The sequence below is a fragment of the Pempheris klunzingeri genome, chromosome 20, assembly GCF_042242105.1.
Source record: "Pempheris klunzingeri isolate RE-2024b chromosome 20, fPemKlu1.hap1, whole genome shotgun sequence".
NCBI lineage: Eukaryota > Metazoa > Chordata > Actinopteri > Acropomatiformes > Pempheridae > Pempheris > Pempheris klunzingeri.
The window spans coordinates 5,397,013-5,424,179 of NC_092031.1; the positions used below are offsets into that span (position 1 = coordinate 5,397,013).

The 27,167-nt window shown below is 42.4% G+C and overlaps 1 protein-coding gene across 1 annotated transcript in view; it reads right to left on the bottom strand.

Moving 5' to 3' along the window:
* Window positions 1-3,555: 3,555 nt before the first annotated feature.
* The window catches only part of sdk2b (sidekick cell adhesion molecule 2b), a 234,512-nt gene continuing 210,900 nt past the window's right edge, over window positions 3,556-27,167 (bottom strand). The window contains exons 28-46 of the mRNA XM_070851575.1: window positions 26,535-26,633; window positions 25,744-25,938; window positions 24,950-25,151; window positions 24,442-24,545; window positions 23,630-23,700; window positions 22,857-22,989; window positions 22,146-22,202; window positions 21,347-21,448; window positions 20,965-21,080; window positions 20,359-20,545; window positions 18,937-19,074; window positions 18,331-18,540; window positions 18,121-18,246; window positions 17,011-17,175; window positions 16,725-16,865; window positions 14,828-14,966; window positions 9,854-9,983; window positions 4,608-4,664; window positions 3,556-4,062 (exon numbers count right to left, since the gene is read on the bottom strand). Of these exons, the coding sequence (XP_070707676.1) occupies window positions 3,640-4,062; window positions 4,608-4,664; window positions 9,854-9,983; window positions 14,828-14,966; window positions 16,725-16,865; window positions 17,011-17,175; window positions 18,121-18,246; window positions 18,331-18,540; window positions 18,937-19,074; window positions 20,359-20,545; window positions 20,965-21,080; window positions 21,347-21,448; window positions 22,146-22,202; window positions 22,857-22,989; window positions 23,630-23,700; window positions 24,442-24,545; window positions 24,950-25,151; window positions 25,744-25,938; window positions 26,535-26,633 (2,795 nt within the window). The 3' untranslated portion in view covers window positions 3,556-3,639. The remainder of the gene's footprint in view (window positions 4,063-4,607; window positions 4,665-9,853; window positions 9,984-14,827; window positions 14,967-16,724; window positions 16,866-17,010; window positions 17,176-18,120; window positions 18,247-18,330; window positions 18,541-18,936; window positions 19,075-20,358; window positions 20,546-20,964; window positions 21,081-21,346; window positions 21,449-22,145; window positions 22,203-22,856; window positions 22,990-23,629; window positions 23,701-24,441; window positions 24,546-24,949; window positions 25,152-25,743; window positions 25,939-26,534; window positions 26,634-27,167) is intronic.

Here is a 27,167-nt window from a genome sequence, read left to right on the forward strand (position 1 = left end):
CAAATTTAAGCATCCACCAAACAGTGCCATAGAAAAGCATTCATGAAAGCCACTCAGGGCACGTCCCCTTTCTCAAATTAGTATCCTTTCTCCAACTGCCAGTATATCCTCTTCAAATCCCCAAACCACCCTAAACGAAGCTCACAAATGAGGCAATTAAATTCAGGGTTTCAAACTCCTTTGAACTACACCTTCTGTCTGAATCCTTTAATATTCCAACTGTGAGTTCTCAAAGCTCATCAGGGCTATTTAGTACCTTGGGCTCCCTTTTTAACAGGGACCACCAGCTCACTCTTTTCTGTCATTCATTTCCTGAGGGAGAGAGACAGAGAGACAGAGGGAAATGAACATTTCAGCAAGTGAAATACCTCCTGTCTGTGATTCTTTTGTCGGAGGGAAATTTCCCATGTGTTTTCAAAAAAGAGATTAGTGCTCTGGACGCGCTCGCACCAATTCCCTGTTCTGCCCTATCCTATCTAATCTCCTCTCTTCTCTTGCCTATGTGCTTAGTAGGTTTGCCCTGGATCAAGTTGACTGTGATCCAATTAGCATCTAACACCATCTGACACTGAGCGTGGGCTTCTGATACGCGAGGATGTGTCTGTTCAGTTACCTTTTTCGAATTCAAACATTTCTCATGCCTTAAATGTGAGTAGTTATCACTTTAGGTGCCGTCTCATGGGTTAAACGGCCAACTGAACCAGCTTCGTCCACCAAGAAGCAAATGATGTGCTAATGAATTGTGTTTATCGGGGAGTGCAGAGGAAGATGAAAAAGTCAGGGAGGGACATTTGTACCCAGATAAAAGGATTTCACAGCATCTATACTGATCTAGTTTGTTGCTGCTGCCAGTTAACGCTAACGTTAGGTGGAATTTCATCAACCAATTAGCCATTGACAGATCCCACCCATTGTGTTTACTGAAAGCATTTCTACACAGAGCATTGCTGCTTTTGCGTATTCCTACATTTTTGAATGTTTCATGTTTTCCTTTGATTTATGGTGCTTTTTGTGACATGATGCACTTTGGGTATGTGCCACATTCACTGTTTACCTAGAAATACTAATTAAATCTGCAAAAAAGGTTACATTGATGTGTTGCTACAGGTGTCAATGAGAAGAACTCTGCACCAGGAAGTCCAGTGTAAATTTGAATAGCCCAGGCTTGACATACTCCAAACCACTGTTCCCCTGTAATATCATACTCGTCTGAGGCAGGATTTCACAACTGTCTGTAGCAGCTGTCATTTCTTTGCCATCTCAACAATTACGAGGTAAACAGAATAGACAGACAGTCTGATTCCACCCGTTGATAGCACCACCTCGACACCAGACAGCTGTGATCACTGATCACGCTGAGTCATATTTCTCACAGTAATTGTGTTCGCGTTCTGTCATTTACTTTGATTTAGAGCAATGTTGTGCTACACACGTATTCATAGACCTGAAGTTTACATCCGGATAACTTCTGTTTGTCTTCATCTCATTACTGAATGGGAGACTGCCGGTGTGCATTTGCCCCGTTTACTGTGTTTCAGTTACTGTGATAGAGCGATGAGAAGGTTTGCAGAGGAAATGGCTTTGCTAGATACGTGTGACTACTGACTACTATGCTGTAGCTACACATTAGAGGCCATGTGGACTGTGGCAAAGAATGTGCTTTATTTCTGAATGACTGCCATTTTTTTTTGGCCTTAAGTCACACTGAAATCGATGAAGAGTGCATTTTGAGAGCTAACTCTGAATGTAATTTAAACCTTGTTACAATTCCCATCAGCACTCAGCGTAGCTTTCTTTAACTCTGCATATTGTCCCGGAACCCATCTCCCCACCACAGTTTGAAATTGAATACCAGAACTGTTAACATTCAAAAATAATTTATTTCAGAAATGTACTGTGATCATATATTCATTCAGATTCTGCATGATAAGCTTTTGTTGCGTACAATGAAATCACCCCACAAAGAAAAAAATAAGTAGATGATTTTTTTTTCCTTTTCTTGAACTATGGAAACTAGGAACACACCACTGAGTCTTCACTATAGCGTTATGAGTGCACCTGGCAGGCGGCTGGACGATGCCAGCCCTCTGTGGCGTTACTCCAGGCAGGTTTATAGTTGCTGCAGGACAATCTCTTTATAACCAGACACACAGTGAATGACCTGTAAAGCTTACGCACAACAAGTGTAATCACACGCACACATACACATGCACACACACGCGCATTAGCATTTAGGACAGCACAGTCACACCTGAATAGTACAGAGTGGTTGATTACACAAAAGGGAAAGAGGTGAAGCAATTCAATGACATCATCTCTGGGCAAAGGCCCAGCGCTGCCCTGTGATAGTGTTCAGTGACAGAGAAGAGAGAAGAGCTATACCAGCAAGAAAGGAAACAGGAAGAAAAAGCTTTTTGATTCTTATTTTTAAAAAAATCACACTATTACCGTTTTAGCAGAACCAGCAGCTGTGCCCACGTGTGACTGTCCCAGACTACTTCAGACAGTTTTCACACTCTTAGGTTGGATTTCAGTAGACATATGCAGAATGAGACTGATGTGTATATGTGAGCCAGCAAAAAGTGAAAAAATATGGGTTGTGAATGCAAATTATTCACAGCCCACATCCATCAGGACTAAAAGGAGGCTCTCGTAGCGTGAGGCCAGCCAAGATGCCAAAGTCACGGGCACCGTCAGCAGTTCAGTGACAATTGGTGCCAGATATCATAAATACGCATTTCTCTATCAAGGCATCTTTGATCCACTGTAAAACACTCACAAAAGACTTCAAACACTTTCACTTGAACAGATATAAACTCATTTCATATATCTGCAGGATCCTTCAGGCACAGCGCAGTCATTGACATCTGACCCGCCGTGGCCAAATGTTGTCCGACCTTTCCATGTATTTGTGTGCTATAGGCCAGGAAGCCATTTCCATGGAAATGCGTGATTGTTTCGCCAATGTCCGCTTAAAAGTTCCCCGACCAACACATTAAAATTTGTTCGATTTGGCATGAATTCCACATCCACGTCTGTCTTTTATCACCTCCTTTTTTTGTTTTTACATCCAGTTCATCCAGTCCAAACAAAGACTTGTCCTTTCACTTCCACAATATGGCTCCATCATATTGTTATTTCAGTCTCCATCAGTGCAGACTCTGCATTGACTTGATTTTGACTTCTAGGTACATCTACTATATATATGTCAATATATATATATATGTATATATTTATATGTGTGTGTTTTCAAAGATTCTTGTGACTTTGTACAGAATCAGGAGATTAACATTTGAATGTGTTCGAAGAAAAGTAACGAAAAAAGGGGAAATAAAGCACGTCATGCAAATAGATCCAATAGCAAAGTAAAAACTGATAGATGCTGCAGAGAGAGTTTTATCAACTGGTGAGAGAAATAAATGTCTACACTGGCACACTTCCACACATTAAACAATAAAAAAAGTCTAATAGCTTTGTTTCGCGTGTATCCAGGCTGACTAAAGACATGTAACGTGGGGAAAAAGAACAGTATTGAAAAAAGATAAGTGTGAATGACTGGGTTGACTGCGCATTTTTATGTTCTCCTTCAACAAGTTAGGTAGGTATTTCCAGAAATGTTTATGTCCTTTTCAGCATTTTTCACACAAAGGAGGAGAAGCCAGCGATTGGAGCCCGCGAGCCAGGGGCTAGGCTGCTGGGGGGCCTGTAGAGGGTGCTGTGCTGGCTGGGCGGGTTGGAGCTCTGCTGCGAAGGGGTGGGAGTCCGACTACCTTTGGGCCTGAACAGGCTGCCTTGGCCCTGGGGCTGGCCCTGGGCTTGCTGAGGCTGGGGGCTGGGTGAGCTGAGCTGGGGTGGCAGTGGAGGTAGAGGAGGCAACGGCGGTGGGGCGCAGTGATCCGGCTCGCCTGACTCGGACTCCGTGTAGCTGTAGGCCTGTGCCCGGGATATGCCTTTCTGTTGGCGCCGCCAGGAGTTGTAGTAAGTGGGGTCGCTTATGTAGTGGTTGACGAAGGAGTGAGTCTTCTGTCGGTTAGGATCTACCTCGTACTCACTGTCACTGCCCTATGGAGGGAAAAAAAATAAAGTAGAGACATTGATTTACCGAGTTTGCATGGGATGACTGCAGTGTTTCCATGTGGAGTAGTTAGAGATGCGGAAGCTATAAATGTAAATGAACATGAAGTTATTGAATTATTCTGAGCAAAGTCATCAACTCACAATCATTGCTATCTAAACAAGACACACATGCACACATACTTACATTTACAACACGGCACAGGAACACATGGACACCAAAAATGGTCAAAGCATGATTATGGAGGGATGACTTGTTATTGAAGCGTGCATTGTAAACGGACCATCAACAGAAGATGGCAATTTATCTTCAGGACTCAAACCAATCAGTTACTAGATCAAACTATATGTTCATCTAATATCTTTGTATCCACACCACGCCAGCAGGACGGGCTTCAGTGTTGTGTAGGACAGTATGCCACATAAAACTTAGAATGGGAATCTGAGGGAGAAGACTGAATGGGGACTAGCAATTGGAACCGGTCACCTAACAGGCTAAAGACATTCAAAGCAGGCAGCCACAGGAACCTCACCAAATGCAGTGGAAGTGTATGTAGGCCACCTGTCCCATATGAAAACACCAGCGCCTCCTATGGGTGAACAAAACAATGGGTTTTACAGTATATCATCATTACAGAATGATTAAAATGGCCCAGTCATGATGATGATAATATCATAGATGTGTTATACATATATAGATCCATTGCGCCATTCTGTGTGAATGCTGTGAAAAACTAAAAATAAAAAGCAACATAGGTGGTGCAGTGTATTCCCAAACATAGACCGTGTGATTTCTGGAGTATTCTTCATTATTTAAGTTAGTTTTAATTCTAATAAAGTCTTTCATTAAGAAATCTGCACATCCTCGTCACCGACTATCCACCTTGCTGCAGGTTGGGCAAGAAAAGCTATTGTATTCTTATCAAGTAGCATTCATGTTCCACGTGTCAACAAAAAAGACCATTGAATAGTCAGTGGGGATCGGTCATGGTCAACTAACATGAAAGCAAGATGCCAATTAGCCAGCTAGCCTTTGATCAATCACCTGGACACAATGAACTGATGCGCAGTCGGCTTTGCCAAGATTGTCACTGGATAATTTCCCACAGAAGCTGCTTTGAGTATTAAGGCGCATTACAAAAGTGAAGCAACAAGCGTCTGTTCTCTTCAGAACATGCAGTGCCGAGATGATGCTGATAATTGTGACTTTCTCAAGGTTCTTTGTTCTGTCTCACCCCTAATATTATCATGTTCCATCTTTTCATACAGAGATATGGCTGCTGGCGTGCACTCGAGAGATACACTCCAGAGCACAGCTCTCATGCTGGATATTGCATAGCACATATGTGATGCATATGGCAATAGGCTCACATTTCCCTCTGCCTCAACACCATCATGCCTCTCATGCCAAACCCCTATAGAAAGGCTTTTTTCTTTTTTAGTTGTCAGCAGAGTTTATAGATGTCCAAACAGACTATGCTTGTTTTGAATTATATGGGAAAAAAATCCCTCTTTTTGATCTGCTTTGGCTCTAAACAAAAGAATATAATCCGCGCCCCCACTCTTATTTTTTTGCAAATTAATCAAAGACAGACATGGTTGGCTCAGCAATTCTCTCTCACAGTTTTTCTTTTTTATTGTTGTTCCTCTAAATAAAGCGAGCACGGGTGTGAGCTACATTAGGGGCTGAGTGTGTTTGTTGTCCATTTGTAATATTGCTTCTCCGTTGTAAACACTTGAGACCAACCCATGTTGAAAAGAATTCCAGTCATGCCAGTGTGTTAAGCATCACAACACAATAACAAGCTCCATTCACAGTGGACCAACAAGACATACTGAGCCACTTCAAGTGGTATTACCTCACCCTGAAGGAATTAACACTGCATTGAGAGATGAAACACCACTCCAGTTGTATGTGTGTGTGGGGGGTAGTGGGAAAGAGTGAGTGCAGACCAAGCGTTGACATAGTGAATGAGTCCTGCCCCTGCCCACCTTGGCTTAGCTATGGAGTGTGCGCAACAGATGTTCTGCCTCTCGAAATGTTCTATGCACAACTATACACCACTCCAGTCTTTAACAGAAAATAGTAACTCAAAGGTCCAATTGAGGAACCTGCAGTGGAGATGTTTGACAGTTTGCCTTTGGGGAGGCACTGCCCGTGAAACAGCTCCTTACTGCAACTCATTACAAGGTAATTACTAGAGCTGAATGATGTGAAAGAAACAGACTTAAGGCATGAAATGCAGCATTGCACCTCAGCCTCAAGGGAACGACCACCACCTTATTTATGGAACAATATGTGTAAGACAGACACATACCAGCCTGCCAGTGACAACCATTAAGCATTTCTTCATCATTATGATGTTAAATTAGGCAGAGAAAACGATTTAAAAAAAACTATCCAATTAACTGGTAAAACCTCTTGACAGTAGTTTATTTTATCATCAGTGTAATAAAGTTGCTTTGAGTTCCTGTTCACAATTGCTAACAACATAGGAGGGAGAACAATGGGAGAGGGGGAAAAAAAGGAAAAAAACAGCAATGGATGTGCATCAATTAGTGGCCAAAATTACTATTTGTTGGAGATTGATTGGTCATTACCAGCAAATAAGACAGGCGTTGAGACAGCTGTCTCTAAGAACTCTCTAAGAGTCTGGAGAGAGTTCAATAGAAAACTGCATGTGCTGTCATATTGGCTTTTAACCTGTTCCTTGTTGTTATCCAGATGCATGCCGAAACATGTTCCACTAAGCACCTTACGATTACAAAGTGTTGAAAACCTTTTGCAAACAACTTTTACATTCCTTTGGTTTACATTATGGCAAGAGACTGAAACAACAATCTCATGGCAAGCATTGTCCCCACCCCCCCAAAAAAACATGATGCATACCCCAATACCACAGAGTGGGTCAGTCCTTTGTCCTCCAGTTATGGATTATTGCAGAGGGGAGGGGGAGAAAAAGGGGGCTGTCTATGTCACTCTCTTTGATGAAGTGAAAACAGCAGGGGTCCCCGGGGACAAAGACAATAACAGTGTATGTGGGGCTCCAGGGGGATTAAAAAAGTCCGGAGACATTCATAGTGCATACATTCTTTGTGTGTCTTTAAAGATTTCTGTGTTAGGGGAAAAAAAGACTGGAGTAGAGGAAAAACAGGGAAGGGAAGATATGTTTTTGGCAGCGTACTGAAATGCCGGCTGCATCAAAGTCAAATTGTATTTTGTCATCATCAAGGCAGGGTTATGGTTCTCCTTAGCAGCTCCATTCCACTCTCATTACTATAATGTACGCTGCTTCATCAGAACAACTATAATCACGGGATTGGAAATTTTACCGAGCATTAGTGCTGTCCCAGACTGGTGGACTTATTTTAATGAGAGTAATGGAAGCATGTGATTTCATAGTGTTGTGTGTTGCTACATATTTTTTTCCTTTAATTTGTCACCCATCTGTAATTTGAGGGACTATATGAGGCTAGTTTTCATCTCACGATTCCTCCGTTCGTCGCCTCTGTCATGTACAGGCGCCATCAAAAATTATTAAAATATAATCTAATTTATTTGTGGTCACAATTTTCCTTTATTCTGGGCTATGACATCATACCTCAGACTGGGCCAGTCAAAACAAAGTGGAGTGTTGTCGCGAGAGACGATCCAAACATTACAGACAGTATTCTCAGTTGAGCCCAAGCCAAAAAAGCTACAGTAACCAGAGAGACGGAGAGTGGGAGGGTGGAGAGAGAACGAGGCAGACAGAGGCAGAAAGGACAAACGACGAGAGAGAGCATGTAAGAGAAAGAGGACGTTTTTGTTTCTCTCCTACGGAATGTCACTCTGCAGAGAGAGAGCATAATCTACAATCCATCTCTGACTCAGAGATGAAATCATCTGTCTTTGACTGGTTTCGGCCTTAAATGACACACAAAGACAGTGCCACTGAGACAACCTTGGAAAATTAGAAAGCCTATACTCTGAAAGGAAAAAGTCAATAGGGCTCTACCTGCAGGGGAGCAGAGCAGTAATGGTGGCCTTGTTGCCTTGCCAAGTCAATGTTAGCTTCGTCCAAATCCCCTCTTGAGAAGGAGTACAATAGTCAACTTATACCTGCTGGTGGAGGCCCCGAGGATTAAAGAGGACAGACAGCACAATGTCATACCGATAGCTCGGAGTTATCCGCTCAATAAAACTACAAAGAGCATTCCTGGATTTCTCTGAAGCACCATTGGGTGCTGATATGGTGGCCTGTCAGGGGCATGGCAGAGGAGCCCTGGGGTAACAGACAGGGCTCTGTGTGTTTTAGCTCATCAAAGCCAATACCAGCCGTTTGAATGTGCGGTGTGGCAGCAGGCAGGCGTCATCATCTCGGGCTGGGGGCCGGTCACTGCATTAGGGCCGTGTTTGACAACACACAAGTGCGAACGGTAGATATGTCAGACAGGTGATGAAATGACAAAATTATTCATTTGAGGGAATGTTATCACCCTGCGAAAGGTCCTGTCTGTAGCGATTCATTGCAGGGAGATTTTCATTCGGTCTGGAAATAGGACTTAGGTTCCGATAAGACCAGGTGGGGAGTGATTTCTGGCTGTGGAATTCACACTAGGGACGTATCTAACTGAGAGATGTTCCAAGATAATTTGGGAAATGCCTAGAGTAAAGAATTCCTAGATGAAAGAAAGAACTGAAGGAAGCCTGAAAGCAAGGGAATTCAGGACCACTTCCCCCCCATGCTTTTATCTGACTAGGATCAAAACCAGACAGCAAACCGCAAGATGGTTCGCCCAAACCCACAGAGAGCTGGGGAGGGATGTGACATAAACAAAAACAGAGACAGCATATATGCATATAAGATATAAGGGAAGAAACAATTCAGATAAAAGAACAAGGGATAATACAAAAGAAAAGCCAAAAAAGACAAACGTCAGGAAATCAGAGACATGAGGGTGGGAGGCACGCAGACTGATCAATGGAAAGATAGAGACGGAGACGGAGAGAAAGTCAGTCTATCGATTAGACTCACTCACTGGGCAAAAGCAGTTTGGCTCAGCAAATAGCAAACACCACAAGTCAAACAGTGGCAACAGTCGTTAGCCATCTATCAATCCTCACAATCTGTGCTGAGGAAAACAACAAAAAAAGATGAAAAACTATGATTTTTGACTACTTAAAACCCGAAAGAGGCCAGGCTCTACCACAGAAGAAGAGTCGGGGGGGGTGAAAAGCCTCCGAGACAGTTTTTACCTACTTACTGAAAATCCAGTAGGAAACTTTGAGAGGCTGCCTGGCTGGAGCAGCAACTTCCAATACGTAACTAGCACTAAAATAAATTTTGCAGAGTGCATCTGCACTCACCATCTTACATAACAAGTGCTGTGGCTGAGTGCAGTGGCCTGGATCGCAGGTGGATGTTTTCAGAGTGACATTCTCCACAGGTCACTGCCTGGTCTAAAAACTGCTTTGCTGCCAGTGAGCAGAGTCATTAATCTCACATCTCTCCTTGTGCATTACTGTAGCTATATCTTATGACCTCCGCAGGCTGAGTGCAATCAGGTGAACGACAGACAAAGGACACCACGTGGACAGTGGGGACTGACACAGAACAATGTACAGCCGACAAAGCGAAGCTGAATTCCTGAAGAATTCAAGGAGATGACAGTGCGCACACACAGACATGTACAAACACATAACAAAATATATACATTATGCAGACAGACAGTGAGCATTTTACGTACAGAGAACATACAAGATATAGTACAAAAAAAACTAGAGTTGCTACTGCACCTGTGAGTCTGAGATTTCAGAGGGTTTTTCAGTCAGGCTGCTGCTCTCTGCAGGGATCAGGTCATTGTACTTTGTGCTGACGTCCTCGTCTGAATAGTGAAGACTGCCTGGACTGGGCCTGGGGGGAGACCTGGGCAAAGGATAAACACTGACCATCAGAACAATCCAGTTAGTTCTCCTAAACCAAAGAATTGTGTTGACCCTTACATTGTTTAGGCATTTCATGATCAAAATCAGTCTGAAATTTAAAGGATAATTTTAGTTTGTTACAACTTGGGTTTCACTCATGTGGTTATCTGTGTTTTCTACAGTCAACTATCAAAAGAAGGCAACTGCCAAAAATCATCTTTTGAATAACTTTGGCTTGTTCACAGCCTGTCTGATCTTCTGAGGCAATATTCAGGCCGACTTTGATGCAGCCCCATTTGAATGGAACTGGTCTGACAGGGCAGTGCTTACCGAGGTGCTATGGCTATGGCCAGGATTGCCTGGCAAAAAAAGTTGCACCAGGTTCAACTTTTGCTGTGATGCAATATCGTGTGGCAAAAATTGCTGCAGTGGCCGATAAAATATGTGCAAACACTCATTAAGTTGTGGCGAAAGATAAAATAGTTGCCACTGTAACAACATTTCAGAGTTGTACAATCCTGCCCCTTAGTATTCCAAACCTTCAAATCTCAGATCTGTTACTCAGCCTTTAATCGTCTCACCAGTACCTGAAGCCACATACCCACAAACAAAGCCCCTATTTTAACACAAGGCTGATTACAAATTATCAAATAAAAATGATTGGATCCTCTTCAGAAGTCATATTAAAGCAGTTTCTGATAAGCAATAGCTCAAAACCTCCTTCACTCTCGCTTGTCTGAGCCACCACACTTCCTTTCAAGTTCACATGTATCACTGTCTGTCTGTCTGTGTGGGAGTGCAGCTAGATGAGAATCATGGGACAGTCATGAGATGGCTGCCTACAGCCAGTCACTCCTGGAATGAATAATTGCCCCTGATTCAGTCCTCACTGTGGGCTGTGGAATGTCAAACCACTTGGCCCTTGTGACTAAATTATAAACTGAACTCTTGTGGTGTTCAAGGGGTCATCAAACAAATGGCAGCCTCAGGCTTTGCTCTGGCAAATGTGATCAGAGCCCACATGAATGATGGTGTGGATTAAACGGTCAGTGGCATACTGCTGCGATCAAATATGTCATTCAGATGAAAGTTTAAAGAGTGTAAGTGATGGGACTGAACAGAGCGAGGATCTGCCGGGCAAGTGTGAAGTGTGAACGGGGTCGAGAAGAGGTGTTGAGTGAACCTAAAAGCTGAAAGAAAGAAGGAATGAGGAAAAATGAAGGTAGAGAGAGATGAAATAGTGGAAAAATACTTCCTAAAATGGTGCGCTTTAGTCAGGGGTTCTTAAAGTAAATATGGGAGGAAAAAAATAGCTCTAAGCTCCTCTGTACTTTCCACTGTCCCCAGTCCTGCTAAACAAACACCCATCTGTTTCTGCTGATTGGGGCTGGTTTGGCTGAGACTGCTGGGACATACTGACTGCTGTTGACTTTCCAGGCCATAGTATCGGCCGCCAGTTGCTGCAGCGCACACACGGCTGCTTTACACAACGAAACCACATTTGCAATTTTCCAAATAAATATATTTTGAAAGCATTTCAAAAATGTTGTGGGGTAAATTCCAGCAGTTGACAAAGGCCGGTATTTTGAGCGTGGTGTGGACAAAATGAAAAACTCCACAGGGAAATCACATAGCAAGCTGTAATTCAATTACTCTTGATGCTTTATATTAAGCTAAATTAATTCACTTAACTCGAGTGGAGGAGGTATGTGTGCGACAGAGAGCTACTAATATGCAGTGTACTACAGTTTTGCTAATTTGCGATATCTGTGTATGTGTTAGGTTGTTCAGCTGACAACTTACAAAATTGACAATCCCTTTCTGGTAAAGACTGGAGAGCGGCGATGAGAGTAAACAGATCAGATCTCTCTGTCTCTTGAGTGAGTGAGTCCATCATACAATGGGACAATTACAGTGAATAAAATACTCATCATATACTACAATACTAACACATTATCAAACAATCTCCTACTTTATTTTTCACCTCACAGATAAACCATGTACTCTAAAATGTATATAGAGAATAGAGAAAAATCTCTGAAGTTGAAACCATATTGCTTGTTTTGTCCAATTAACCAGTGCAAAACCAAATGTATCTTACTTCCACAAATAGATACTAAATGTGATCGATCTGTCCTGAAATCTATGCTTTTCATCAATGCATTTTTAATTGGCGGAATATTCTATTGTGAATATTTCTATGAGTCCAAAATGTAGTTTATTTTTAAGTGCAATAAAATACTGGATAAAAATGACAATATTTCCTTTGAATTAATAGATTATTTAAAAAATGGATCCAAAAGTAGTACAGTACAACAGAAGGGTACGTGTGTGTATATGAATGTCAATGTTTACTGAACTTCACTGTATTAAGAACATAGTTTCTTTACTTTTCTTGCTCTATTCTATTAGTTATTTTCTCTTCATGATTAGAATTTGCACATCGTATCCAAAACTATTAAAGCATGATGAATTGGCAGGTTAGGGTTAGGTAGTTGTTGAGTCAACTAATCAACTAATTGATTACCTGTATAAGCTGTAAAACACACTTGCTTGATCATCACTGTAGCAAGATAGAAACAAATAATTAACAGCATTTAGGCCTACAAGCCGTCTCTGAGCACTTTATGCTTAACGAGTGTAAAAGTGACACGACGTTTTAGCCGAGCCAAGTTCAATTTCCCCCAGAGATACAATTTCTCTAAGACGCAGTGCAACTCAGAAAACCTTACAACAGCGTCAGAATTACTGCTCCGAATTCCTATCTGCACTTATTCCCAAAAGGACTCTCCACTGTAACCTTTACCAACATGCATTCCTCAGCAGTCCTTGCAGTGAGCCCCCTTATTGCACAGCTAAACAAAGGGCTGGAGCCGCTGTGAAGAAACGCTATTGAGAGCCCACTGGGACATTATGATAAACTGGCTGTTTAAAAACATCGAGGAAGCTCAGCCCACTCTCACCTCTCCTCCTTGACTCTCATACACTGTTGAGTGAGGCGTAAATTATTTATCGCCTCTCTTACACGGTTAGAGAAGGGTCCACTTAATCCTCTCACGGCAAAATTCAGTCAGCAGTAGGTCGGGCAAGAAATGAGAACCAGGGGGTGAAATCAAATCTGCCCCTGGTCTCTACTCATTATCAGGCTCTCCTCTTGCTACAATCGCCTGTAGGGATTCATTAACATGTCTGAAGTATTCAAGAGCTTTGTCACTCAAGAGTGTTTAAAGCCACGTTAATCTACACTGAATTACTTCACCAGGACCTTCTTAAACCCCAAACCAGTGTGTCGAAGTAGATTTCAAACTACTGGGGGAGAATGATACAAAGCTGTACAGGAATGACGCTGTTAATCCATCCCTTATTATCATAACAGCAGTAAAACATTGATCTTCTGGATGTTGAATCTCTGCCCCGAAACATTTGGATTCCAGTCTGTAAGTCCAAGCAGGAGTGTATATGCTGTCAGAGTGGATTTGGACTGCTAATGTCTTACATAAACCGTAACAACACATAATGATCTAATTGTTTTGTTTTTTTTACCAGAATCAGCGATGTGCAGTTAAAAAGATAATTCAAGCACTGGTTTGAACCTTCTTACGGTGCTGAAAGGGCACATTGTATCATCACAAGTAGTGATAGATAAAGCTGTCAGTGAACTGCACTAACTTCATTGTGATGGGGAATGGTTACACAGTCATGCATTTTTGCCCTTTTGTTAAACTCTGGACAAATGATCTCTAAACAGAGAAAATCTCCATCTAAAATCAGCTGTGAATGGCATTCGCTGTCTGACACAGCTCTAAATTAGAACGAATACAGTGGGATTTAGGAATGTATTTGATTTCTGATCCCAGTATCAGGAAGAGGACTTCATCCTGCCTTTGGTATTCTGAGACCGGAGATCAAGATGTGGCATTAATCTATGATCGGAGGCTCAGGTGTTGGGATTTGGGATCCTCCGCTACGGTCTGAGTTCAAAGACTGCCGACTCTGAAAGTACATCTGTGCATTCTTTCACTCACAGCTTCCCACTTCAAGCCGGAGACATAATAGGAAGCTACCTGGAAGCTGCTCAAAGAGCTGGACCTGCTTTGATCTTTCCTCGAGGACACGCTCACATGTACACATACAAATGCACATACCCAAATAAATTCCGCACACATTCTCATATACAAAACAATGTACTTTTCATGACACCAGCATGCAGACTCATGCGCATATGCGCGCACAGAGGAGGCTAATTCCTTGTGGTGAAACATCAGAGCGCATCTGTCTCCTCCAAATCACATCACACACAGTCAGTAATGCTACAGAATGCTACGATATCCATATGAAATAAGTCACTGCTGACAGGCTCCCGCAAACCTTTCAACTGTCCTCAACAACACGACTGCAGCTGTCTTTAAATCCACCTCTTACCCAAACAGTTACTAACGATCTGATGCAAAGAACACAGTCGGATCCAAAACTGGACGTATAACTCATTCCATTGGTTCTTTGTGCAGGTGTCAGTCAGAGTGATTGGCTTTACACAAGGTCATGGTCTCAGCATGCTGCACGTCTTACAGCTGGGATTCACTGAAATACAGAAGCTCATTAAAAGAAAGCCGTAGTGAGTCAGTTTATGCGCTGCTTTCAAGTAGCAGGAAGTGTGGATTTAATTCCAAGTTGTCAGGAGGAGAGTGTTTTTGTCAGGAGAGCTGAAACATTTTCAAGTTTCCATGCACAACCCCATTATTTCACCATATGGTTATTTCATTTTGGTTTTAAATTAAGCTTCTAGTTTAAGTATCATCAGCGCTTAAAATGTTCTGGTTTATAATCTGTGTGTGGACCACTGACCTGGTGTAGACGCCGTTCTTCCGGCAGAAAGAGTTTTTCACAGACAGCCGGCGGTTGTTGAGTTCCAGAGCCGGGAAACGGCCTTCATCCAGGCTGACCATGTCTCCGTGGGTCAGAGCGTTACAGTTGGAGTTGTTACCTGGACACACGTACAGAGACACTGTGTGACCACAGGCCGGACGGATAGCCAGGTTAGTGTCTGGGAGGGTGAATGGAACTGATCAATGACTTGATCAGTGATTGAGCGAGTCAACAAAATAAAGAATAAAAGGACGAAAAATAGACAAATGATACTAAATAGTGATGTTGCTGAACATAAACATGGATGGATGAACCATCTGATGAAAAATAATGAACGAGTGAATAGTAGATAGGCTGTTGTCATGTCTTTCTGCACAAGATTCAATCCCTCGAAGGCAAGTCTGAGTCCTAATAGGGAAATTATAGGTCTGTTGTATGTCTGTCAGTTCTTAAAATCCTTATAAATAAAATAGCATAGCATTTGGACATTTTCCTTTCAAAGCTTTGTTGTTAAATACATAGCTTTAAATACACAAATTAAACAACGCGCCGTCTGTTCTTTAATTATTATTCCAGGATACCAGCAGGGTAAACCTTGAGAGCTTTTGCTTTCAAGTTTCCAGTGAGTCAAGTCCAAGTAAACTCTCAAGTACCTGTAATAGTTGATCATTTTGGGAAATACACTTATTCAGTCTTGCTTCAGTTAGATGAGAAATACCACAAAATATGTAGCTGGAGGCATCAGCTGGTATGTCTTCATAAAAACACACTACTAAAGAAAGGATGAGGTCAAAAATATCACAGAAATAATATATAATACTATACTAATACATATATATGAGTCTGAAGCTTCAGATTTCAGACCACAAGAACACAACACAGAATGAAGAGATGTTATCAAAGAACATTTGTTATATAACATCGCAAATTCACGAGTATAAATGAATGTATGTATGCATATATATATATATATATATATATATATATATATATATAAACTGTTAGAAACACAGTACAAAATACTTCAGAATATTATAAATGAATGTGCCTCTGTGTAAACAGTGCTATAGATCACACATGAATGGGCAATAACAAAACTATTTAGCATCGACTCCAAGTGTCCAACATGATTAATCAAAGAGCAAACACTATGAACCGAGAGTGACAGACTTGCCATGTTGCTCCGGAGCGGATTAATGTTTGGAGGAGCTGTTGCTTGCCATGTTACAGGTTAAAAACACTTTAAGTCATCCTAAGACTTATGGGGGAACACAGCGAGGCCAAGACCTCCGTGGTTGCTCCAGGGCTACTTAAGGTCAATTGGTGGTTACGCAAACACACAGAAAAAGAAAAACCACTGGGTAGGTCCAGTGGCCAGGGCCAGATTCCTAGAGGGGGATATGGAGGCTTTGAGAGCGTCTTTGTGTTGGAGTGAGAAGGAACCTCTTGTTTTTCCTCCGTCAGTCAGAAAGATGGGCAGTGACCCGCAGGGACCCCTCCCCTCCCCTGCCTGGCAGCTAAACAGCCATGGCAGAAATGCTGAGCTGAGGGAAATACCCGCTGATGTCAGAGCTGCACTGAATAGACAAGTATGCCCCCCACTCCTGCTTCCCTACTTCTCTCCTCGGCGTTTTTGTTCCCCTGCTACTCAGTCAATTATCTGATTCATTCAAAATGAGAATATATGCACCTCAAAAAAGTTATCTCGAATTCACTGCTCAGTATTTGAAACTGCAAATCATTAAATGTTCCTCTTTCATAAGAAAAAGTCAACTCATCAGATTCTTGGACCTCCATACCACGGGGTTAGAAGCAGGGAACAAGTCTTCAATAACAGTTAAATGCTCCATTTAATTGTGTAATTATGTGCACTCACCTGATTCAGACTTCTTAGCATACTTCTTGCTCTGGCCTCTGATAATGAGGATGAAAACTAGCAGCAGGATGAAGATGAGCCCCACCAAAGCCACCACAACCAGGAACCACCACTCCTCATAGAAAGGCGCCACTTTTTGGGCTGGATGGAAAACAGAAAATTGGAATTCATAGTTGTTAAAAACAACTGGCTACATTTTTGTGATGTCTGACTAACCTTAAAAATTCAATTTAGTCTGAAAATGTATTTAATTCAAATTTCTATTACCAAATGCACGACAGCTCACCAGATATAGAAGGAGAAGGCAGACTTGGGGAGCCATAGCCATAGTCGTTCACTCCGATTACCCTGAAGTCGTAGCTGACCCCCTGCTTCAGGATGTCCATGTTGAATGTGTGCGATGTCACCTCCTTGGGGATGTCCTTGATGAGGATATCCCACAATCCCTCATCTGTAAAGGAGTTTAAGTTGTAATTTTGGGCACAGAAGACGACAAAACTTGTAAAACATTTGAACATTGTCAATATGTCTTTGTTAACAGGTTGGTTGTTTGTTCAATATAAGGCTCCGTCGAGCTGGCAGCTCCCAGGGTAATTCATAATTCCTACAAATATTACACAATCCATCAATTTCACTGCTCCCTGTAAAATTTGCAGCAACCAAATCTACATCATAAATAGTGGTGCAGCCATATTTCAAATGAAGCAATGTTAGATGGCTTGCTGTTTGCTTTGGAAATCCTGCCAGAGACCATTTATTACGCATCGTGCTGCTTGTAAACATCAATGTAAGTGTGCCTTTTTTAATGGGATACACAAACATAAACAAGCTCCAGAGTTCATCTGTCATGTTGCTGAACTTTGGAAAAGTTAGAAAAGCTGATGTAATTTGATTTGAAGACAAAAACAAGTCATCAAGTTATGTGATACTGCAGAGCGCTGCGGCATATGGATAACAGCAGATGAGGGGGAAGGGGGGGATGTGAGGTCGGTTTTACCATCTTCATCGCCCACTGGGCATTAACCTACACAATATATTGTCTCCACCAGTGCTGCTAATCCTCTTTAAAATCTAGGACTAAGCACCCCCCTCAATTTTCACTCAAAAATGGTTGAAACACATCCCTCCCTGAGAGTCACCTTCCACCCATCACCATCTTAACCCTGCCACGACCTGTCAATCACAGCTGAAACCTGATGCCAGTTGTCTCAACTGCAGCGCCACGATCAATAACCTATTAAAATACCAGTGACACAGACTCTGGGGCAGCAGATGTTGACACTTTACACCACTTTCCTTAATCAAACTATCAGGGGGGATAACATACGGCAGGGTTTACACATTCCTGACTAAAGTGGTGATCATATGGACATGTGTCTATGCAGCTCAGACACACCTGAGGGTCTGGCCTCGATCACGTAGCGTGTGATTGGAGCACGTCCTGGGTCGCCGCTGGTCCAGTGGATGGTCAGGGCTGAACCATAGCGTGTAATAAAGGGCTCTCCAGGGGGTCCTGGCGCTCCTACACAGGAATAATTGAGCGTTGAAGTAAGACATTTAAAATGAAAACATTAGAATTTTCATGAACAAACATTGTGGCCACTACCTTCTCCAGGACCGGTGGTGATGTTGGCCTCCACCTCGGGCCCGTAGATGAAGGTCTTGGCCCGGATGCGGAAGTTGTATGTGATGCCGTCAGCCAGGTCTCTGAGCTTCAGCCAGAGGGGGCCACTCCCCTTCACGTCCACCGTCACTGTCTTACTGACGCCTGGGGGGGAGGGGGAGTGAAGACAGTCGGCACAGGCCACTGAGGACTCTAGACAAACAAACCACATTTAGAGCAGGTCTTACACAGGCCAGGCAGTGTGGGATCACACTCAACAAACACACACACACACACACACACACACGCAGTAATGGAATTAGTAGTGGGAAATACGTCTGCATTTTGGCACTGTAGTCATGTATCATTTGTGATGACAGTAGAGCATAATGTAAAACGTTGCTATGACATAGAAGCTGTTAAGGTCAAGGTGATGATTAGCTTATAGCCCAAGGAAAATGCACACCACAAGATTTTGACCAGGTTCATGTGAACACAAGTCAAATTCTACACAGGTTTTAATTTAAATCCTTTAAGATCTTGTAGTGTGCATAAAGCAGCAGCCATTTTGAGCAGAGAAAAGTGTCATGGGTACGAATAAAAGCTTACCATCTACAGGTGTGCAGGGTTCATAGACCAGACGGTAGCCCTCAATGATGCCATTGGGGAAGGTGGGCTCACCCCAGGAGACATTGACCGAGGTGGTGGTCAGCTCACTGAAGTGGATGAAGCTGGGAGCACTGGGAGCTGGAACGTACAACAGTCAATGGTCAAAAGTCAATAAAGTAGATAGGTAGGGGGTAAAAATGTGTGCAAACATGTGCAGGACGCCGTGCAAACTAAAATGTGTTTGTGAGAGAGAGGGCAGAAAGTTTAACTACAACTTAAAGATAATCCTATGACAAAGTGTCAGGATCGCAGATTTATATTTGCAAATACTTTATATCAGTACTATGTTAGTACTAGTACTATGTTTCAAAGCTATACAGAACAAGTTTGGACAGATTTTTCACAAAGGACAGTAAGTGCAAATATTGCATAACTGAAACATGTACATTTTGTTTGTCAATTTATCTTAATCCTGCTACTATTTCTGGTAGATGTGAAACGCGGCATAGAACTGTGACAACCTCAGCGAGAAAACATGTTAAGGTCACCCCCCTGCTATAACTTTTCTTAGAGCAGATTCTGGAGAGCAGCTCTGAAAAGTTGTCGAGCAGGAGTCGAGACGCTTGCAAAAGACAAAGCCCTTTTGTCTTCTAAAAAGATGGGATAACTATCTCCATAGTGCTCCTCCCTCCTCCCCCTTCCAGCTTGTCATCTGCCTCTGCCTCTGCCTCTCACAACAGTGACCCATGAGGACAACCAAAAAGCTGTGAACTGTTTTTTAATGGGCCAAGTCGCAATACTTAAATGCACCAAAATTACGAAAATGACTTCTTTGACACGGAGGCTTAAGAGAGCAAGAGGGAAAGAAAGAGGGCAAGAGAGAAAGAAGGGTAAGGGGCACGGGGGTGGGGGTGCTTTCTGCAGACAGAAAGCTTGCTTAAAGAAATTTCATACCATCTACTTTTCAGACAAAACAGGCGATTCAGCAAATGAGTTTAGAGTGGGTTTGCAGATTAGAAACTTATGCTCAGTGTGTGGTTCCGCTAACATCGTTTGGCATGCTGACAGCAGCGATTAGCATCATCTTCACAACAAATTCTTTCCTCATGGTTGACTCATCCACTTTCAGAAAACTCTGAGGGTACTCCAAGCTAACATCAGCACCACCACCAGTGCATAAATATGACAAATGAACATGGCTGTATGTGATCTAATTTATCTGCTTTAGTCATGTCATCCCGTTACCTCATTTTTCTTCAGCTTGTCTTCTTTTTCTCAGTACCTCTCCATCATGTGTTCATTCATTACATACAGTAATATTTGTTTTACTAAATTGCTTGATTGCAGTAGTCCCGGCTGTTGCAATCATTCATGGCGAATAAAGAATTTGCATATTTATTGGTATCTAGTTGTCTGATGTACCTGCTTGCTGAGTGCGGCCCCGTGTCGGCGAGCTGCGGGGCCCGTCCCCAGCTGCATTGAAAGGGGCGACACTGATCATATAGGTGGTGTAACCGGTCAGGTTCTTCAGCTTCACACCACCTTCAGGCATGAACAGAGTACGCAGCCGCTCCGTCTCATTCTTACGCCGGAACTCCCAAAAGTAAACCTACACGAATAAGAGGGACATAAATAAATGTTAATGTACGTCTACCGGTGCTGTTCAGGGAATAAAGCTAATTCTGCTCCTATAAAACTCAGTCCCATTTCAAACTCCCTCAAGGGAAAGCATTTTCATTTTATTCCCTGTAAATGTTTTCTTGAGCAACAGACTAAACCTTTTATTGAAAGCCCCTGTGGAAAACAGTGCTAGTTAAAATGTAAAATGCGCATTATTAATAGTGATTAACATGAAATTGACGTAGTCTCTTGTGAACCACAAAAACATTTAAATGTCGACAAAAACGGAATATCGTTGAAAAACCATATTGTTGCCTTATTTAGAGATAAGACCATGAAACATGGTGCTCCTGGGCCCACTATGGCACTTGATTTTGCTGGAGAGTTTAAGAAAAGTGTGACTGTGACCTTGTAGCCCTGGATGTCTCCGTTCTGCGCATCCACAGGAGGGGGCTCCCATGTTACGTCCAGCTGGGTGGCTGTTGCGGACTGTATGATCACATTCTGGGGTGGGGCTGTGGGCACTGTTGAAGGCCATCGCACAAATTCATCATACATCACACAACAGGACGTTATTCTGTATCATGCATGTTTGTTTTTGCTTCTGATATCTGTGTAGACGGAGAGCGTAACAGCTTGAAACAGAAAAACGCTTCAGCCTAAACAGAACACAACACACAGGTTGTCAGAAGTAGCTATTTTCTGCTAGTCTACTTGCATTGAGGGTGGTCAGATAATTTTGTGGTTGAGACTGTGCTGATTGAAATGAGGATCGAGGAAGTGCGCATACCTGCTTCTCCCACAAACACCTCCTGTGGTGGGCTGGTTGGCCCCTCGCCCACAGCGTTGTATACACTCATGCGTATCTCATAGCGTTTGTGTTTACTAAGCTCTGCAGGAGAAGTAAACAACCAAGAACATGAAGTTAGGAATTGTATTCATCACAACACTGTGAATTACACCTTTTAAAACTTTAATCCCCATTTGCTTTCAGTTTTAAACACCCAATTTTCCTATCGGCCATGGCTGCTGTCACTGCTCTGCTGTTAACCAGGGGAAGGTCAGCTGACCCACCACTCCATCACACATCCCTGCATCTCCCTCAATGTGCCTAAAACAATTAGTACAAGTCAGGAGTGCAATATTAAGGATATGATCCCTCACTGGTGTCCCACCCACCCATATAACACCACTACTAGGAACTGCACACTGATTTTCTGCTGAAATTACTGCTAATTACAGTGGTACAAAAAAAAAGGTCCATCTGCTTTTGTAGTGTTTATCCAAATAAGCTGACATGTGCAAACCAAGGAGTGCGTTGGACCATGAGAGCTTGTTTACTCTTTTAGTCGACAGATCGCTCCCATTGGCTTCAGTCGGAGTGTTTGTATCGATGCAATGTCAATATAAGCAGCCAAATGTTGTGTTAATTTGCTCGACACTCTGATTTCCCTGTATCGTCAAGGCAGCAGGGCACTTGAGACATTTGGTGAGCTCCAACAGAGCTGCCTTTTCTTTGAAGGGTTGAATCATTGAGTGCACATGTGCATGTGTGTATTTTTGTGAGACAGGCACATAACAAAACTTACTGTCCAACTCATACTGGCTCAGGGTTGAATCACTCAGATTGCGGATGCTGTAGGGGGCTGCAGCGGAGAGGTAGACAGAAAAAGCGATAAAGGTGATGGTGGAGAGACAATAGTATTACTGTCCAAAGTTTAATATATTCGTTGGTGAGAAGGGCATCACTATAGTCATAAAAACCCACACAATCACAGTTATCATAGCCCTGAGTGAGCCCTGAACGAATCGAGAGTAAAATTATAGGCTAAGTTACAGAGTAGTGGAAACAGAGCGGCTCCTGAGTAAGCCTAATAATAGCTTGCAGCTGATAGCTACTGATCACAAGATGAAATGTTTTGCTGTGAAGTGTCAAGACCAGCAGGCAGATCTTGGGAACAGAATAGGCCAGTGAGAAAGTTCTCCTCTGACTGAAATAATGGTGCTGCTGACACACAAAGACTGCGCAGGAATAATAAACCCTGATGAAGTCTTTATTGTGTGAAAATGTTTCTGTGGAGAAAATGGCACTTTTGTTTTTAAAATACCATTGCACAATGAATTATGTCCTTGGTTAAATTCCCAATGTAATTTTACACACAGAATATTTACAATAATGCAACACACTAACAGTTTTTCTAAAGGAAAATATTATACTACAAAACATATTTGTGTAAGGAACCAACAGTGTAGGTGGTAGAATGCTACAATTTGTCGTGTTGGCTGCAGTGATTCCTCACCATTGAGCTCAGCCCAGGTGGACGCACTGTTGATGGTATGAACAGAGTAACTGCGGAGACGATCATACAGCAGCTCACGATATCGAATCCGAAAGCCCAATAAGATTCCATTGATCTTCTCCTCAGAAGGTGGCTATAGAGGAAGAGATGGGGGAGTTAAGGTGTAATGTAGTAGATCTCTGCAGAGCTGAGCCCCAGAAATAGCTTAGAATACTGCACATGACCCAGTTTTTCAGCTTTAATGAGGTCATGTAATTCGCTAATTTCACCTTAACAGGTATTGTACTTGTATGCTTCCTTACTGTGAGATTCCATTTCATTTCCCTGCGTTTTGTCTGTACCTTAACATCGTTGAAGAGGCTTACAGCGATTGAAACACACAGGAAAAAAAAATCTCTCTGAGCTCATCCACAAGTGAGTCACATGGCAAAATCCCCCATGGTTGAACATGAGAGAGCAGGGCCAGAGGGGAGAAGCAGAGAGAGAAAACAAGTACCACTCTATCCTTATAAACTCTACAAGTGTTCTCCATAAAAGTGAAATTGTGGCTTGGAGCCTCCTGTTTTCCTCTTTATGACCTGTTAATTCAGGTGTGAGTGTGGGAGAGGGTGTTTTGTTGTTAGACACACACAGAGTAGAGTGTGTATCCAGTCTGGGCCCACAATGTGTACTGTCTTTGTCGCTTATTAGAAGCCACTCTCTCAGACATTCATGGATTTTGCAAACAATGAAGCATAAAGTAATCATGCATTAGTTATACAGTCTCCTCTTACCTGCCAGCGGATCAGCACTGACGTTGTTGTGTGTGGCGTGACAGACAGAAGTGTGGGTGCTTCGTCAGGCGCTGAGGCAATAAAAGTGAGAAGAATTAGCTAAATTGACCTGAAAATGTGCACAATTCGAGATGCTTTATCTATCCATGTGCAATGGCATTCATGGAGCATAAACACACAATAGCTAAAACAGAGCATCCATTGACAGATGAGTCGAAAATAGCAGCTGGAAAGATCAGCAGACAGAACATTTCTTTAGTTGGTTAAAGCACCACTGGGCATGCTTTGCCATGGTTTTAATGCTGCCTTCTTGTCTGATGGTAATTGCAGATGGTGCGCACATGACATCACCTGCAACCTTTGCCAGTAGCGTCTGCATCACAACAATAGGTGAATTCATGCAGACAATAAACTCTTTTCAGTGTGATATGCAGTGTTAATATTGGACCTATAAATGCCTAAATAAAGAATGTATGCATACAGTATATTTGACATATTACTACATTAAACACACGGTACATTAGAGAAGCTTTATCTTTTCAATAATAAATAAGTAAATAAGTCTGTCATTTGGGGAAATTTACGCTCATTTCTTGGGCGCAGTGACCTTCTGAAGTCTTGTCAACACTGTGGGTTTACCAGGCAACCAATGGATGCTCCAGAAAGTTACTGCACCCGCCAAGAAATAGGCCTGCGCATAACTCCCCACAGAACCACAACATGTTGCTTTTAAGATCAAGATAATTTACTCATCAAATATTTACACAGCGAATGAGGATGTTTTCTGCTTCTCTTATCAAAGGAACTCTTACCATCCTGAAGCGTCGTGATCGCTTCACTTTCCTCGCTGTACTCGCTGTCCCCTATGTCATTGGTGGCTTTTACTCTGAACTGGTAGGATGTGAAGGGCTTCAGCCTTAGGGACGGAAGCACAGGAAAGCACATCAATCCTGATGATAAACTGCGGCACTGGATCTTAAAGCTTTTAAGCCACAGACATCAAAAGAGAAATGTGGTCTCACTGTGGAAGCTACAAGGTTTTCAAGCAAACAACCAGGCACGATACCTTAATCTGGAGTACTACATTTGCTACGTTTCATTTCAAGTACCTTGAATGTTTTTCGACTAGTTTATACCATTGATTATGTTATGTTCTGTAAAAGGATATTGTTGCCAACTATGCTACAGCCAAGGTAATATTTAAGTGAATGTAGCAGTGGAGACTGTGAGAAGACAAAGTATTGTTTCATTTAATGTTTGTTGTGAAAAAGGGAATGAAATGTTCCAAATGAAAAATTAAGCGCAGAAAGTACGCTTTACCTGGATACTATGTAGGAGGAGGCCTCATGGTTGACAGAGGCAGAGTGGACTGTCCAGTTGCTCTCAGGAAGCTCTCTGAGCTGCACCGTGTAGTAACGCACGGGGGAGAGGCCGTCGCTGCCTGGCTCCCACGACAACAAGACCTGGCGGGCCTGGACATCTTTCTGAGGAACCATGGGACGACTGGTGGGCTGGGGACGAGCTGGAAGGATGGACAGAAGGTAAATGATGAAAAGAAACATTGGCTAACAGAGGTTTGGATGAGAGAAATTAAAACTCAGCTTGACGGACACCAGTCAGATGGTTTGTGGGGGGAAAAAAAAAACCTTTTTGCACGCTCACATTTGCATGGGCCATGTTGCACGGAAAAAAAGGAAAAAAAAAAAAAACGTGCGGTTCTGATGAATGAAAAGTAGCTAAGAAATGAAATTTGCAGAGTAAACAATCCACAACATGCCCTGGGGGAAGCAGATGGACTGATTCGTTCTCACAACTGCATCAGAGCGTTTCAGATAAACACCCACAGGGCACAAACACTCCTTTAGAAAACACATCTGCTAACTGGACTGTTAACTGGAAATGAACTGAGTGCAAAGAAGGCTCAGCACAGCTCTCCACAAGTTGTGTCATTACTAAGATCACACACCTGTGTCTGCTCTCAGGATTATGCATACAACTGTCACTGTGTTACCGTTTTTAAGTGAGCTACAAATTACAGTATGTTACTATTACACTTTGAAATGCCACTTCACACTGCAAAACACATTTTTCCACATTCAGTACGTTCTGCTTACCTCTTTTCTCAGTAGTGACCACCAGCGCCTCGGCGGCCTCGCCCCAGCCCTTCCTCGTCTGCGCTGTGATGCGGAACACATAGACGGACTCCAGCTTGAGGCCGGTCACTGTGTACTGGCGAGCGCTGGGGTTCAGCACGTCCACTGTGGCTGCGTTGCTATTGGTGGAGTTGAGGTGGTACGTGATCTGGTAGGCTGGAGAGAAGTTGAGGACAAACAGTCTCATTGGAGGCGTCATAAGAAGCTCAACGGTAAATTAAATCTTGGCTGGGAAATGTATTTTAGGTATTTGAAATATGCTGTTTGTGCTGGTTTTCCTAACAACCGGAGGAAAAGCAAACAGTGCAACAAGCAGCTTTGTCTCTTATGAAATGATTCAGTTAACATCTGCTCCTGCACGCTACTGTGTGGGTCTGTCATACTGTACAGTTTAAAATAAATTATCTGACAGATGTATAATGAATCAAACGCTCACAAGGAAATTCCCAATTAGCTGACACAAGAATCCAACTCCCTCTGCAGCAATGCTGGAAACTAACAAAAGTTCATATTGTCTATTCCATCACGCTGAAAGATTAAAAAAGTACCATGTCGGACTACACCTGTGGGCTTAACATCACATTAAATCCAAATGAGGAAGACTGTGTGTGCAGTGTTTTGTCATTTCCATGTCATTTACTAACACTTCTGCAAAAGGTACTGACATTTCTTGACTGGATTCAAATTTTCTTGTAAAAGTTCAAGAAATAAAACTGACCAAGATATCAGAAATCAAATAACATGTTACTAACCAAGTATAATGCCATTGGGCTGTGAGGGGGACTGCCAAATAAGCCGGACTGAGGTGGTGCGCACTTCAGGGAACAGGATACCCACTGGAGGCCCTGGCACTGCAGGAAAGCAACAGTCATGATACACAGTGCTTTAACAACTCAGCGTTCAATGCTTCATACAATGTGGTGACCAGAAAATATATAAGGCTAAAGATACATGGCCCACTGGCCTTTTTACCATTTAAAATGAGGGAAATTAAGGCAAGGCAAATTAATTTTTAGAGTACCTTTCAGACACAAGGCAATTCAAAGTGCTTTACAGGGACATAAAGCACAATAAAAACAAGACACAGAAACATTAAATTGCATGTAAATGATAATAAAAGCACAACAAAATAAGGTGACGAAAAATACTGTACATTTCCCCAACATAGCACAAACGTCACCAACACGTAATAAAAATCCAATTTCCATAAAGTCGTGACTTATTATGGTTCTTGGGCAAAAACATAAAGCACAGGTTTAAAAATAATCTTCTTTTATGTAATTTCACAAGACTTCATAATTAGTGCTATACCTCTGCTGTTAAATGTCATTCATGTTTTGCCATAATGTAATAAAGCTATTTAACTGTAATGATCAATGGTACTT